The 13906-nt window shown below is 49.3% G+C and overlaps 1 protein-coding gene across 4 annotated transcripts in view; it reads right to left on the bottom strand.

Moving 5' to 3' along the window:
* Positions 1–13906, bottom strand: part of KAZN (kazrin, periplakin interacting protein) — a 274010-nt gene that overhangs the window by 73652 nt on the left and 186452 nt on the right. For 2 of the 4 annotated variants that reach the window (XM_056865099.1, XM_056865101.1), the window contains exon 1: positions 788–846. The exons of the other annotated variants lie outside the window; for them this stretch is intronic. In XM_056865099.1, the coding sequence (XP_056721077.1) occupies positions 788–818 (31 nt within the window). In that variant the 5' untranslated portion in view covers positions 819–846. Of the gene's footprint in view, positions 1–787; positions 847–13906 lie in introns of those variants that run through there. 4 annotated transcript variants of the gene reach the window in all.

The raw sequence follows: 13906 nt of genomic DNA, 5'->3' as shown, positions 1-13906 counted from the left end.
ACAAGAACACGCAGCCGTGTTCCTCGGTCAATATTTGGAGCTCGAAACATGACAACAACCGAGAGACACCTTATGAACTTCCTCCTGGAAATGCAAAGAACATTTAAGAAGGAAGCAAACAATAACCCCCAGGCTTACTGCAACCCGAGCAGCGGAGGAGGGCAAGATCCGTGAAGAATTATCTCATGCGTGCAGCGGCCACTCCCAGCATGTCAAATCTGAGGCTTCTCCGCCGCGCAATCGTACAAAACCATCTGTGTTTGGGGATCGGCACGGTAGCAACGCCAGGACCGCAGCTCCCTGCAGGCGAACGTTTCGGAGGCTGCCGCCTGAGGCTCTTCCCCCCTTTCCCCACTAACAGAAAGAAACCGACCGCATCCTTTCAGCTCCAAACTTCAACTTCTCCTGCTCGGCCGGAGTCCCTTCTGCTCCCCAAAAGGCCGGGCCGCTCGGCAAAGCCCTGCACGATATTGAAACGGCCGAGAGACCTGCGCGCACGCAAACACCTGCCTCCCGCCCACACGAACCCCTCCATCGCCCTTGCGGGTTCGGGCTCCTGGCTTCGACCCATGCTCTCAACGCGCACCCTTGGGAGGGCAAGGCAAGAAAACCCAACCAGGGATTCACCCCGTTGGTTTCAGGTCGGTTCCCTCCGAGCAAGGAGCCAAACAAAAAGCCAGGCCTGGGAAACTAGGCTCTTGGCAGGCAAGACAGGAGAGGGGTGGTTTGCAAACACTCTCCCTCGGCCCTAGCCTTAGACCTTGCAGCAGCGGCAAGGGGGACCTACCAGGCTTGTTCTCCTCGCTGTCCGATTTCATCCTCGGAAGATGGGGGAGAGAGGCAGGCTCGGCTGGCTGAGGAGGCTGTTTCCCGTCACCTCTGCCGTGCCTCTGTCAGTCTCTCCCTGGCTCTCCCCTTCCCTCCTGGCTCCTCCCCGTCGAAGCAGGAAGTGCCGCTCCGTCCTACCTGCTCCGTTCTACCTGCCCGACTTGCAACCTGGACTGGCTGCAGGTTGCCGGGGCTTTGCCAGCGTCATCTCGCCCCAAGGGGGCGTGCCCTGGGAGCGCTGCGGAGCCGCCAGCCGGAACAGTGCCATGCAAGCGTTGGAAGCGAGGGTCCCGGCTCTCCGCTCCTCTCCTGTTTCCAGGGAGCTGCCCCCTGGTAAGTAGGGTTGCCAGCCTCCAGGGGGTGGCTGGAGATCTGCTAGGACAACTGATGTCCAGGCGACAGGGATCGGTTCACCCGGAGAAAATGGCCACGTTGGAAGGTGGGCTCTAGGGCAGAGGTCCCCAAACTTTTTGGGTCGTGGAGCACTTTTCAGGGGAGAAATTTGTCACAGAGCACGAATTTTCACCTAGCCCCTATATACTAAATTGAATGACAGTATTTTTCTTTCCAATCTCTTCACGGTGCACTAGGAGATGCTTCGCGGAACACCAAGTGCTCACACATGAACACATGAAGCTGCCTTATACTGAATCAGACCCGTGGTCCATCAATGTCAGTATTGTCTACTCAGACTGGCAGCGGCTCTCCAGGGTCTCGGGCTGAGGTCTTTCACATCACCTGCTTGCCTGGTCCCTTCAACTGGAGACGCTGGGGATTGAACCCGGGACCTTCTGCATACCAAGCAGATGTTCTGCCACTGAGCCACGGCCCCTCCCCTTGGAGCACAGTTTGGGAACCTCTGCTCTATGGCATTATATCCTATTGAAGTCCCTCTCCTTCTCAAACCCTGCCCTCCTCAGGCTCCTCAGGTTTGGAGCGGTGGAGTCTGATCTGGAGAACCGGGTTTGATTCCCCACTCCTCCACATGAGCGGCGGAGGCTAATCTGGTGAACTGGATTTGTTTCCCCACTCCTCTGCATGAAGCCAGCTGGGTGACCTTGGGCTAGTCACAGCTCTTAGAGCTCTCTCAGCCCCACCTACCTCACAGGATGTCTGTTGTGGGGAGGGGAAGGGAAGGTGACTGTAAGCCGGTTTGAGTCTCCCTTAAGTGGTAGAGAAAGCTGGCATATAAAAACCAGCTCTTCTTCTTTTTCTTCGTCTTCTGCACCCCCAAAAATCTCCAGGTATTTCCCAACCCGGAGCTGGCAACCCTCCCGGTAAGTCACTGTTCCCATTTTGTTTTTTAGGGGCAATGCCTTATAAAAATATTGTTCGGGGTGCCCTCGGTTTTCCTTCCCTGCCCCCTGGGTTTGCAGGAACTAGGGTGGAATTAAGACAGACCTCGTTACTTTAAAGGACTGGGCCAGCCTACCTAGTTGGGGGGTTGCCAATCTCCAGGTGGGGCCTGGAGTTCTCCCAGAATTACAACCAACCTCCAGAATACACAGATCAGTTCCCCTGGAAGGGATGGTAACTTCGGCGGTCAAACTCTATGGGAAGCTATAGAGCCTAGATAAATCTGTTCCCAAATTCCCCCCTCCAAATCCCTGGGAGTTTCCCAGGCCAGAGTGGCCAACCCTACCCAGTCTCATGTAAGCTTTTGCCTCTACTAAGTTGTTAGTATTGAACCCTTTATGGGGCAAGGTGAAGAGACAAACCACAGGAGTATTTAGAAAACTGAAATTTCAGTTTATTTTTTTAAAAAATCAAAATATTATACATATACATGCCATTTAACTGGCGACGGCAACATGGGGATCTACCTCCTTCTGGATGTAGAATTCCACCTCTGTCTAGAAGCGAAGGGAGAAAGGAGGCTCAGTGGTAGAGCATCTGTTTTGCCTCCAGAAAGACCCAGGTTCGATTCCCGACAGCTCCGATTAAAAGGATCAGGGGAAAGCGTTGGAAAGACCTCTGACTAAGACCTTGGAGAGCAGCTGCCAGGCAGAGTAGACAATATGCACCCTGCCAGACGAATGGCCTGACTTGGGAGAAGGTGGCTTCATGTGTTCATACAATGGCAGACCCAAACATGCATGTATATATTATGTGTGTGTTAAGTGCCGTCAAGTCGCCTCCGACTCATGGCGACCCTATGAATGAAAGTCCTTCAATATATCCTATCTTTGACAGCCTTGCTCAGATCTTGCAAATTGAGGGCCGTGGCTTCCTTTATTGTGTCCATCCATCTCTTGTTGGGTCTTCCTGTTTTCCTGCTGCCCTCAACTTTTCCTAGCATGACTGTATATATTAGGTATCATGTATTTATTTGGGATACTTCTGTCCAGCAGTTCTGTAGAATAACCATGAAACCCATTAAAATACACCCCCATGGTAAAAAATATAGATGAATGTTGGAGATTGACTCTTTAATGGCTTGAACTGGCATTCTTTTGCTGGTTAAAGGGAAGGAATGGCCCCTCTGACCACTGAAAAGGCCATGGTAGGGATAGAGAGACCCCTTTGTCCTATAGCTCCCCCTATAGGGAATCGGGCAAACTGCGAGGGGAAAGTGGTAGGATCCAGCCCAGTAGATGCTGTTGGGGCCTGAACTGCAATACAGATCAGAAGTGAGAAACAGAGATCAGATCCCCAGCGTATATCACACCAGCGATGATCACAGACTTTAAAAGCCTTAAAAAATAACACTGAGATTTAACAAAGAGTAGGCTAAATTAGGCCTGACCTGGATGGTCCAGGCTAGCCTGATCTCGTCAGATCTCAGAAGCTAAGTAGGGTCAGCCCTGGTTACTTTTTGGATGGGAGATCACCAAGGAATACCAGGGTTGCTGGGCAGAGGAAGGCACTGGCAAACCGCCTCTGTTAGTCTCTTGCCATGAAAACCCTAAAAAAAAAAGAGGTCGCCATAAGTTGGCTGTGACTTGATGGCACTTTACACACACAGAGGCTAAATTAGGAGTGTTAATACCTTTGCAGGAAGAACACATAACTCTCAGTAGTACGTGCACACTCACTTATAACACCCACATGTCCTAGACGCCCTTGTGCCCTCTCTCCCCTAGTGTGAGCTCATGCTCCTGTTTTATTCCTCCCCACAGCAGTGGCTCATCAACCCACCGCACAAAGCGGGGCCTTCTCAGTCGCGGCTCTGATCTTATAGACTTCAGTTCCAATGGACCTTTGCTGATTGGCATGTTGGGCACGCCTTGGAAGGACTGACAACTGGAAATGGATTTCCTAGTAAGCATGCGCATGTTTCAGTGCGGACTGAACTGTGGTTTATTACCAGGTAATTTCAGAATGTGTTTGTTAGATGCCAGAAAAAGGCTCTTGGCTGCATTCCTGCCCCACAGAGTTGCAACAGTGACCCTTTGCCCAGGGGTTAGGAGAGCCAGCGTGGTGCAGTGGTTAAGAGCAGTAGCTTGGAGTGGTGGACTCTAATTTGGAGAACCGGGTTCGATTCCCCACTCCTCCACATGAGCGGCGGAGGCTAATCTGGTGAACTGGGTTGGTTTCCCACTCCTACACATGAAGCCAGCTGGGTGACCTTGGGCTAGTCACACACTCTCAGCCCCACCTACCTCACAGGGTATCTGTTGTGGGGAGGGGAAGGGAAGGTGATTGTAAGCCGGTTTGATTCTCCCTTAAGTGGTAGAGAAAGTCGGCATGTAAAAACTAACTCTTCTTCTTCTTCTTCTTCTTCTTCTTCTTCTTCTTCTTCTTCTCCTCCTCCTCCTCCTCCTCCTCCTCCTCCTCCTCCTCCTCCTCCTCCTCCTCTCCCTGCATTGGATGCTTTTTGCCCAGATATCCACCTTCACCGGGCAGCGAGAATCTGTCTCAATGATGCTAGCTTCCTGCTAGAGTCTGGCTGCCATCTAAGACTTCAAAGAAAGCTCAATTTCCCAAGGCTTATTTAAGGGCCTGGGAACTAGGGCAGCTGCCCCAGTTTTCCCCGGATCGAAGACAAAAAAAGGCAGCGCCAGAAATGTGTTTCGCATGAATCTCCCCTGCAACTGGGCCGCTTTTTCCTATCTGCTTAAAGGTCGGCAGGAAAGCGCCGTGAGAGAAGGGTACAATCCTCGTAACATCATCCAAATTTGACGAAAAACAAAAACATATGCAGCTGGAAATGCATTTCCCACGGAAACCCCCCCCCCACATCTAATAACAATGACAAAAGTTTTAAAAGGAATCAAAACTGGGAGGAAAACACACAAATCAACCATTTTCGGTACACCCCTGGTACATTCCTGTATTCCCACCGGGAGGATGCCTTGTTTAATATGCTTGAGCGGGAGCTGGTAGAATTTTCATTCTTCAGGCTCCGGCTCCCAGCCGCGGGGTCACTAGAAGGAAAAGCTCAACCCAGAGGAACCTGCGCCGCTCGACAGCACCATGCGCCACAGCCTGTCGTTCCAGGCCCTGCAGCTGTTAAGTTACACTTTTGCGCTCTTGCATGGGAGCAAAAACTTCCTTGGCTTTTCTAACAGCGTGGTGTAGTGGTTCAGAGCGGTCGTTTGGAGTGGTGGACTCAAGATCTGGAGAACCGGGTTTGATTCCCAGCTCCTCCATGTGAGCGGCGGAGGCTAATCTGGTGAACTGGGTTTGTTTCCCTACTCCTCCACACGAAGCCAGCTGGGTGACCTTGGCCTAGTCACAGCCCTCTCTCAGCCCCACCTACCTCACAGGGTGTCTGTGTGGGGAGGGGAAGGTGATTGTAAGCCAGTTTGAGTCTCCCTTAAGTGGTAGAGAAAGTCGGCATATAAAAACCACCACCACCACCTCCTCCTCCTCTTCTCCTCCTCCTCCTCCTCCACCACCACCACCACAGTGTGGGACAGGCAGCTGAATGCAGACTCCCGAACACCGCTTTCAGCAATGTTCAAAACCAGCCATCCTTAATATAACTCAGCGACAGTCCACATGCTTTGGGTACGGACGGTCCCTGGTTCAATCCCCAGCATCCACAGTTAAGATCTCAGCTACCAAAACTTGGGAAATGCTATCTTCTGCCTGATAAACGGCGGTAACAACCAGACTTTTAAAATAAATGCCGGCAGAACCGGGGTCCAGCATTATAGTCCTTCAATATCCCCCTACGGACTATTTTGTGCCCTAGAGAAACTAGGAGGAAAGATGTGAGAACAGTGGGTGGCTGCACATTAAGTTTCAGCGGGGCTGTGGCTCAGTGCTAGAGCATCTGCTTGGCATGCACAAGGTCTCAGGTTCCATCCCTGGCATCTCCAGTGAAAGGGACCAGGCAGGTAGGTGATGTGAAAGACCCCTGCCTGAGACCCTGGAGAGCCGCTGCCAGTCTGAGTAGATTGTACTGACTTTGATGGACCAAGGGTCTGATTCAGTATAAGGCAGATTCATGTGTTCTCTAGGGGAGGGGCCGTGGCTCAGTGGTAGAGCATCTGCTTGGCCATGCAGAATGTCCCAGGTTCAATCCCCAGCATATCCAGTTAAAGGGACTAGGCAGATAGGTGATGTGAAAGACCTCTGCCTGAGACCCTGGAGAGCCGCAGCCAGTCTGAGCAGACAATACTGACTTTGATGGACCAAAGGTCTGATTCAGTATCAGGCAGCTTCATGTGTACATGTGTTCAAGTGTGGCAGTGACATTTTAAAACACCGAACTTTATCCCTCCAAGCAGCAGGCTTAAATAGAAAAAAACGCTTTCTCTCCTTTGTCCATCCCCACCCTCAGATTTAACAATCTTGTTAAAAGGGATTGCAGAAAAGTAATGTTGGGTTACATAAATGGTTCCTAACTGCCTTCCTAATGCAGTAAAGCATTGAACTATAAGCAATTTGCATTTTGTTCCGTCTGCTTCTTTTGCGACCTTTAAGAGGCCGGTTGGTTGGTTTGTGTCTCCCCCACACCATCCCTACCTTTGTTCTTGTCTACTTAGGTAGGAAAACTGTAAGAAGAAGAAGAGTTGGTTTTTATACGGCGACTTTCTCTACCACTTAAGAATCAAACCGGCTTACAATCGCCTTCCCTCCCCCTCCCCACAACAGACACCCTGTGAGGTAGGTGGGGCTGAGAGAGCTCTAAGAGAGCTGTGACTAGCCCAAGGTCACCCAGATGGCTTCGTGTGTAGGAGTGGGGAAACCAACCCAGTTTACTAGATTAGTGTCCACTGCTCATGTGGAGGAATGGGGAATCAAACCCGGTCCTCCAGATTAGAGTTGTGGGGAGGGGGAGGGAAAGGTGATTGTAAGCCGGTTTGAGTCTTCCTTAAGTGGCAGAGAAACTCAGCATATAAAAACCAACTCTTCCTCCTCCTCCTCTTCTTCTCTTTCTTCTTCTCCTTCTTCTTCCTCCTCCTCCTCCTCTTCTCCTCCTCCTCCACCACCACCACTAAGGGTGGCCTGGAGATCTTGCTTCCACCCAACGCTAAACTGGGATGTGGCTGTGCTCGGCATGTGGGACGGGCTTGCGGATGTGACTTGCTTCACCCTCCTTATGTGGAGCAGCCCAATTAGAAACTAACTCCAGTGACCCATGGCATACAAATGCAGGTGTATGGGAGACTCAGATCCAGAAGGTGGGGCCTTTTGTTCCGCATACCAGTCAGCTACCTGCCTTCAGAGAGACTGTGGCTGGCCCAGACTCTCCCCTGTACCACAGCGCCCTCCCCAAGATGGCCAGCAGAGGGAGCACACCCTGTCTGGAGGGGCCCAATGAAAGCAGTTGGGGTCAGCTGACTGGTCCAATCAGAGCCAACCTGGAGGCATAAAGCTTCTATTTTCCAGGCTGGGTCCTTCATTCTGAGCCAACTCCTCCACGGGTGAAGATGGTTCTAGATCTGCCAAGCCTACATCTTGACTACTTCCTGTTTTGTCCTCATGAAGCCTATGCTCTACATTGGACTTGCCTAACTTCCAGCCTGCTTCTTCCTACCATAGGTCCTCCTCTCAATGGATCCCAACCTTTGGCTTTGGGGAAGGGCCATGACTCAATCGTAGAGCATCTGCTTTGCATGCAGAAGGTCCTAAGTTCGGTTCCTGAGATCTCCAGTTAAAAGGATCAGGTAGTAGGTGATGTGAAAGACCTAGCACCCTGGCGAGCAGCTACCAGTCTGAGCAGACAATACGGATTGTGATAGACCAGTATGGTCTGACTCAGTATGAAGCAGCTTCATGTGATCTTGATATTGTTTCGGCTGTGCCCTATGACCTCGTTACTGACCTTTGACACCTACCCCCCCCAATGCAGACCCTTATGTTCTGCTTTACTTGTCATATGCCTTGGCAGCCAACAGGTTCCCCCAAAACAAAGCGGAATTTAAGGCCCACATCTGAGCATCATGGGGTAACCAGTGTGGCATAGTGGTAAAGAGTGTAGAGAGCCAGCATGGTGTAGTGGTTAAGAGCAGTTGACTCTAATCTGGGGAGCAGGGTTCAATTCCCCACTCCTCCACATGAGTGGCGGACTCTAATCTGATGAACTGGGTTCGTTTCCCTGCTCCTACACATGAAGCCAGGTGGGAGATCTTGGGCTAGTCACAGTTCTCTCCAAACTCTCTCAGCCCCACCTACCTCACAAGGTGTCTGTTGTGGGAAGAGGAAGGCCATTGTAAGCTCGCTTGAGTCTCCTTAAAGGTAGAGAAAATTGGCATATAAAAACCAACTCTTCTTAAATCTAACAGAGATTCACTCTGTGGGAAGTTATGACTGCCGTTCTCCTCTGACAAGCAGCCACAGGATTTGAACCCTCATCCTCACAGGCATGAACCCATTAAAGTGTGGCCCCAAGCTCAACCACGGAGCCTCTCTTCCCGAGGATATATTTGACAACCCATAATATTCAGCTTCTGCATGTGGTACTAGACCGTCTTTTGTACATGACCCGCAGCCATGTTTAGTGTTTGACTGCATTTGACAGATAATATTTGATAGAGTGTGGCATTTGGCAGTTGGAGACATAACAGCCTGTGTGATTTCACATTTTTATGCCTTGCAAAATAAAAACTGCTCAGAGATGCCAACAACACTTGTTTTTTCTTTTGTGCAATTTCATATGTTGGAGGTAAATGTTTATCCAGAAGCCAAGATTTCAGATTCTAAAACACCACATTCTAAATCTGAATCGCAAATAAAATAAAATAAAATAAAAATGTCCCATTTGGGAGAATGTTGAAGACTTGCAAATTTATTTATCAAAAATATTTATACGCCGCTTTTCCTGAGCCAAACTCAAAAGTAATTTTTTGCGGGGGACATCCAGTATACAACCGGAAAGAACCAGCATGGTGTAGAAGTTAGAATGTTGTTGTACTAGATCCAAGATACCCTGGTTTGAATCCCAACTCCATTACAGCACCTCACTCGGTGACCTTGGGCCAGTCACGCACTCTCTGCTTAACCTACCTCACAGGGTTGTTGTGAGGACAAAATGGAGGAAAGGAGAATGATGTAAGCTGCTTTGGGACCCCAGTGGGATATAAGTGAATAAATGAAATCAACTTATCCATCTTCAAGTACTTGAAGGGCTGTCATACAGAGGATGGTGCTGAGTTGTTTTCTGTTGTCCCAGAAGGTTGGACCAGAACAAATGGGTTAAAATTAAATCAAAAGAGTTTCCATCTAGACATTAGGAAGAATTTTCTAACAGTTCGAGCGGTTCCTCAGTGCAACAGGCTTCCTCGGGAGCTGGTAAACTCCCCTGGAGGTTTTTAAGCAGAGGCTAGATGGCCATCTGTCAGCAATGCTGATTCTATGACCTTAAGCAGATGGTGAGAGGGAGGCATCTTGGCCATCTTCTGGTCACTGTGTGTGTGTGTGGGAGAGGTCATTGTGAATTTCCTGCATTGTGCAGCGAGTTGGACAAGATGACCCTGATGGTCCCTTCCAACTCTATGATTCTACGTATCTCTTATTCTATGTATCCTCAAACCACGTAAGGGTCTAATAAAAAATCACTATTTAACTAGGTCTGTCCTTGTGCTTGTTTATACGCTGTAGAAGTTAAGATACTACCATCATGCCTTTCTGCAGCACACTCCATAAACATGGAACAGCTGCTGATACCGTTATTAATATGGGTTGAGTATCCCTTGTCCGGACTGCTTGGGACCAGAAGTGTTCCGTATTTCGGATCTTTCTGTATTTTGGAATATTTGCATATACATAATGAGATATCTTGGGGATGGGACCCACGTCTAAACACGAAATTTATTTATGTTTTACATATGTTTTATATTCACTTTATACGCATAGACTGAGTATAATTTTAAACAATATTTTTAATAATTTTGTGTATTTTTTGTGTACACCAGCGTGGCGTAGTGGTTAAGAGCGGTGGTTTGGAGCGGTGGAGTCTGATCTGGAGAACTGGGTTTGATTCCCCACTCCTCCACATGAGCGGCAGAGGCTAATCTGGTGAACTGGATTTGTTTCCCCACTCCTGCACATGAAGCCAACTGGGTGACCTTGGGGCTAGTCACAGCTCTCTTAGAGCTCTCTCAGCCCCACCTACCTCACAGGGTGTCTGTTGTGGGGAGGGGAAGGAGATTGTAAGCCGGTTTGAGTCTCCCTTAAGTGGTAGAGAAAGTTGGCATATAAAAACCAACTCTTCTTCTTCTACATTGAACCATCAGAAAGCAGTTTGGTGCGCTGCTGAGGGCCTGTGAATAATGCCTGCATGTCGGCTCAAAATGTCCCTATTTTGGATATTTCCACATTTTGGATGTCCGGATAAAGGATACTCAACTTATATTTTTTAAAATCCTTCTTCCAAAGCGCTCAGAATGGTGCATACAGTACATGGTTTTTCCTTCCTCATTTTAACCTTACCACAGCCCTGGGTGGTAGTTAGGCCAAGAAAAAGAGTGACAAATTCAAGATCACCCCAGAGGTTTCCTAGATGTGTAAGTGGTTGAACTCAGCATCCCAGATCCTAAACCGACACCTTCCCCGCTACACCATGCTGGTTTCTCATGCCAAGCATGTACTCCGGAGGTGAGTAATACCCCTTCTTCTGCCCGGATACGGTTGGATTTGGGTAATCCTTGGACGTGGCTCATGGGGGATTCCTAGTTTAAACCCACTTTAAAGTTTTGTTAAAAAGGGGTCACACTTTTCATTAAAGGCTTTACGAGCAGGCGTGGGAAGAGAATCATGCCGGCAGTCAAACAACAACAACAAAAATGTGGGGTTTTTTTTTGGTTAGGAAACTGGGATTTAACTTGACAGAATATTTCTGTTCTCTCTTTTCGAGCCCCCCCTCTCCCCCGTGGACATGTCAGACAGTTACCAGCCAGGTAAGCAAAGCTAATTAAATCGAGAGTCAAACTGGTGACCTGCAATGGAAAGCCCCGGGATTATGTTACTAATCCCATAAACTAATCAGTTTGCTAAAGCTCTGAAATCGTTCGCTGTGAGTCCCCAATTCACACAAACACAGAGTCTGCAATAGGCAAAGGTCCAATTACTACACAGACTGGTGGAGAAATGTGTATTTCAGGGCATCCGAGGCTGTGTAAGACTTCACGGCCTGAATTCCTACAACAAACGTTCTGGAGAATTTCCGTTTTGTCTTTTAATCATTAAAAACTAGTGGTTTTCAAGCTTCCGGGGGAACTATTTCCACATGGGCTCAATTATGAGGGAACCCCTACATCCGGCAAAGGATTTTGAGATATATTCTTGGGCTTGCGCATGGTGCATGGACCAGAGCGGCTACACAAAGTGAGCCAGTCACGTACCAAATACTTCCTCAAAGTTGCATGTTGGAGGGGGAAACATAGCGTTTGAGCAAGCCCTGCTTCAGAGAAGGACTGGGTTCAGATTCCTGCTTGGCAAGGAAACCCTAGCCTACCTCACAAGATAGTTGTGCAGATGAAACGGAAGAGGGGGAAAAAACCAATCTGTGTACCACTCTATGCTCCATGAAGGGATAAAAATAGCCCAGACTAGCCCGAGCTTGTCAGAGCTCAGCAAGTAAGCAAGGTTGGTCATGGTTAATATTTGGATGGAAGACAGGGTTGCCAACCTCCAGGTACTAGCCAGAGATCTCCTGCTATTACAACTGATCTCCAGCCGACAGAGCTTCACCTGGAGAAAACGGCCGCTTTGGCCATTGGACTCTATGGCACTGAAGTCCCTCCCCTCTCCAAACCCCGCCCTCCTCAGGCAACCCTAATGGAAGAAGAGTTGGTTTTTTCCTCTGCAGAGGAAGAAGAGTTAGTTTTTGTATGCTGATTCCCCCCCTACCTCTTAAGGAGAATCAAACTGGCTTATAATCTCCTTCCCTTCCTCTCCCCACAACAGACACCTTGTGTTCATATAGTGATGAGGTAGGTGAGGCCGAGAGAGCTCTACGAGAACTGCGACTAGCCCAAGGTCACCCCCCCAATGATCTCTTGCCTTGAAAACCCCACGAGGGCTTGTCATATGTTTGTGGCAACTTGACTGCACTTAATTATTATTACATATTAAGCCATAATTAATTTTGCTCATCAGAGGTCACCTGTATCAGAGCTGGGTTGAGAAGAACAGCTGGTTCTGTAAGCTCTGTGCGTGGGAGAGTATGAAGCAGGGCTCTCTACTATGTAGGGTTGCCAGCTCCGGGCTGGGAAAATCCCAGAGATTTGGGGGGGGGGTGGAGCCTGAGGAGAGCTGGGTTTGGAAAGGGGAGGGACTTCAAGAGGTTATAATGCCATAGTGTCCATCTTCAAAGGTGGCCATTTTATCCAGGTGGACTGAGCTCTGTCGCCTGGAGGGGAAGGGAAGGTGATTGTATGCTGGTTTGATTCTTCCTTAAGTGGTGGAGAAAGTTGGAATATAAAAACCAGCTCTTCTTCTTCTCCTCCTCCTCCTCCTCAGTAGGGTATAGTGCCATACAGTCCACCTTCCAAAACAGCCATTCTCCCCAGGAGCAGTGGAACAAATGTTTTAAACAAATAAATACCACACAAATAAGCTATCGATGTCGTCTGGAGATCAGTTGTAATTCTGGGGGGATCTCCGGCCCCCACCTGAAGGCTGGCAACCCTACGCTCAAAGCAACCATCAACAGCTAAGAAATGTCACGACTACCATGCCAGTGCCTGGGAGAATATCCAAGGCCCCCACCTCCCAAGCTGTTTCTTTGGTACATCGATGCAGAAGGGAAAAGGCACACTGGCCGGAAACCAGAAAAGCAAGCAGAGAGAAAATATGTTCTCCAGAGAAAGGTCAGCACCACTGGCATGGTTCGCAGATGGGGAGAGAAGGTGGTGGTAACAGACGAAGCTTTCCTCCTCTACTTTAGGGGATTATGCCACCCAGATGAACCAGCGCCTCAGCCGGCTGCCAAGGACTGGTCTGTGCTGCTGCTGGCATAGCCTGAGTCAACGGAGCCATGAACACATATGAACACATGAAGCTGCCTTCTACTGAATCAGATCCTTAGTCCATCAAAGTCAGTATTGTCTACTCTGACGGGCAACAGCTCTCCAGGGTCTCGGGCTACACCACACTGGCTAGTTATTGGAGTTCATCTTGGTTCGTTCCTAGCCATGAGCAACCCAAATTTAGTTTGAGGGCCTTTCTGACCTGCGTGCCGTTTTTGTGCTGATTGCAATCCTGCCCTCTCATTTCACTTCAGTAAGAGGTACTGAACGTCTGCAGATGCCTTTGGACATCATGCCTCCTTTCAGTTGCTCAGGATTTGATTCTTTCTCTTGAAGGCCTCAGCTCAGTGACCATTTGGTGGTTTCTGTTTTTGTCGGTCCTCCCGCTCACGACTGCCTTGGGAAAGTCGAGTTATTTTGAGTTCCTGTTTTACAAGGCAGGGAAACGTTGGTGCGGACGGAGAAGTTCAAGTTCAACCGCCCATCAACGGATATGAAGGGTTTTATGGGCCAGCAATGTTCCTGCCTCTTGGCCCCTGGCCGTCCCTTTACAGTCCGAGCTCAGCTGCCGAAGAGTCAGCCGAGGCGTGGGAAACTGCCTCCCAGCGACCAGAGGGAGCTGCTCTCCCGTGGATCTGGTAGTGGTGTGCATTTACGAGCCGTTTTGTTTCGGAGAGTTGGAAGGTCTCCCTTTTCTGGAACCCAGCTAATAT

Source organism: Euleptes europaea, chromosome 19, assembly GCF_029931775.1.
Source record: "Euleptes europaea isolate rEulEur1 chromosome 19, rEulEur1.hap1, whole genome shotgun sequence".
NCBI classification, from domain to species: Eukaryota; Metazoa; Chordata; class Lepidosauria; order Squamata; family Sphaerodactylidae; genus Euleptes; species Euleptes europaea.
The sequence above is the reverse complement of the archived record's forward strand: the minus strand, read 5'-3'. Positions and strand labels throughout refer to the sequence as shown.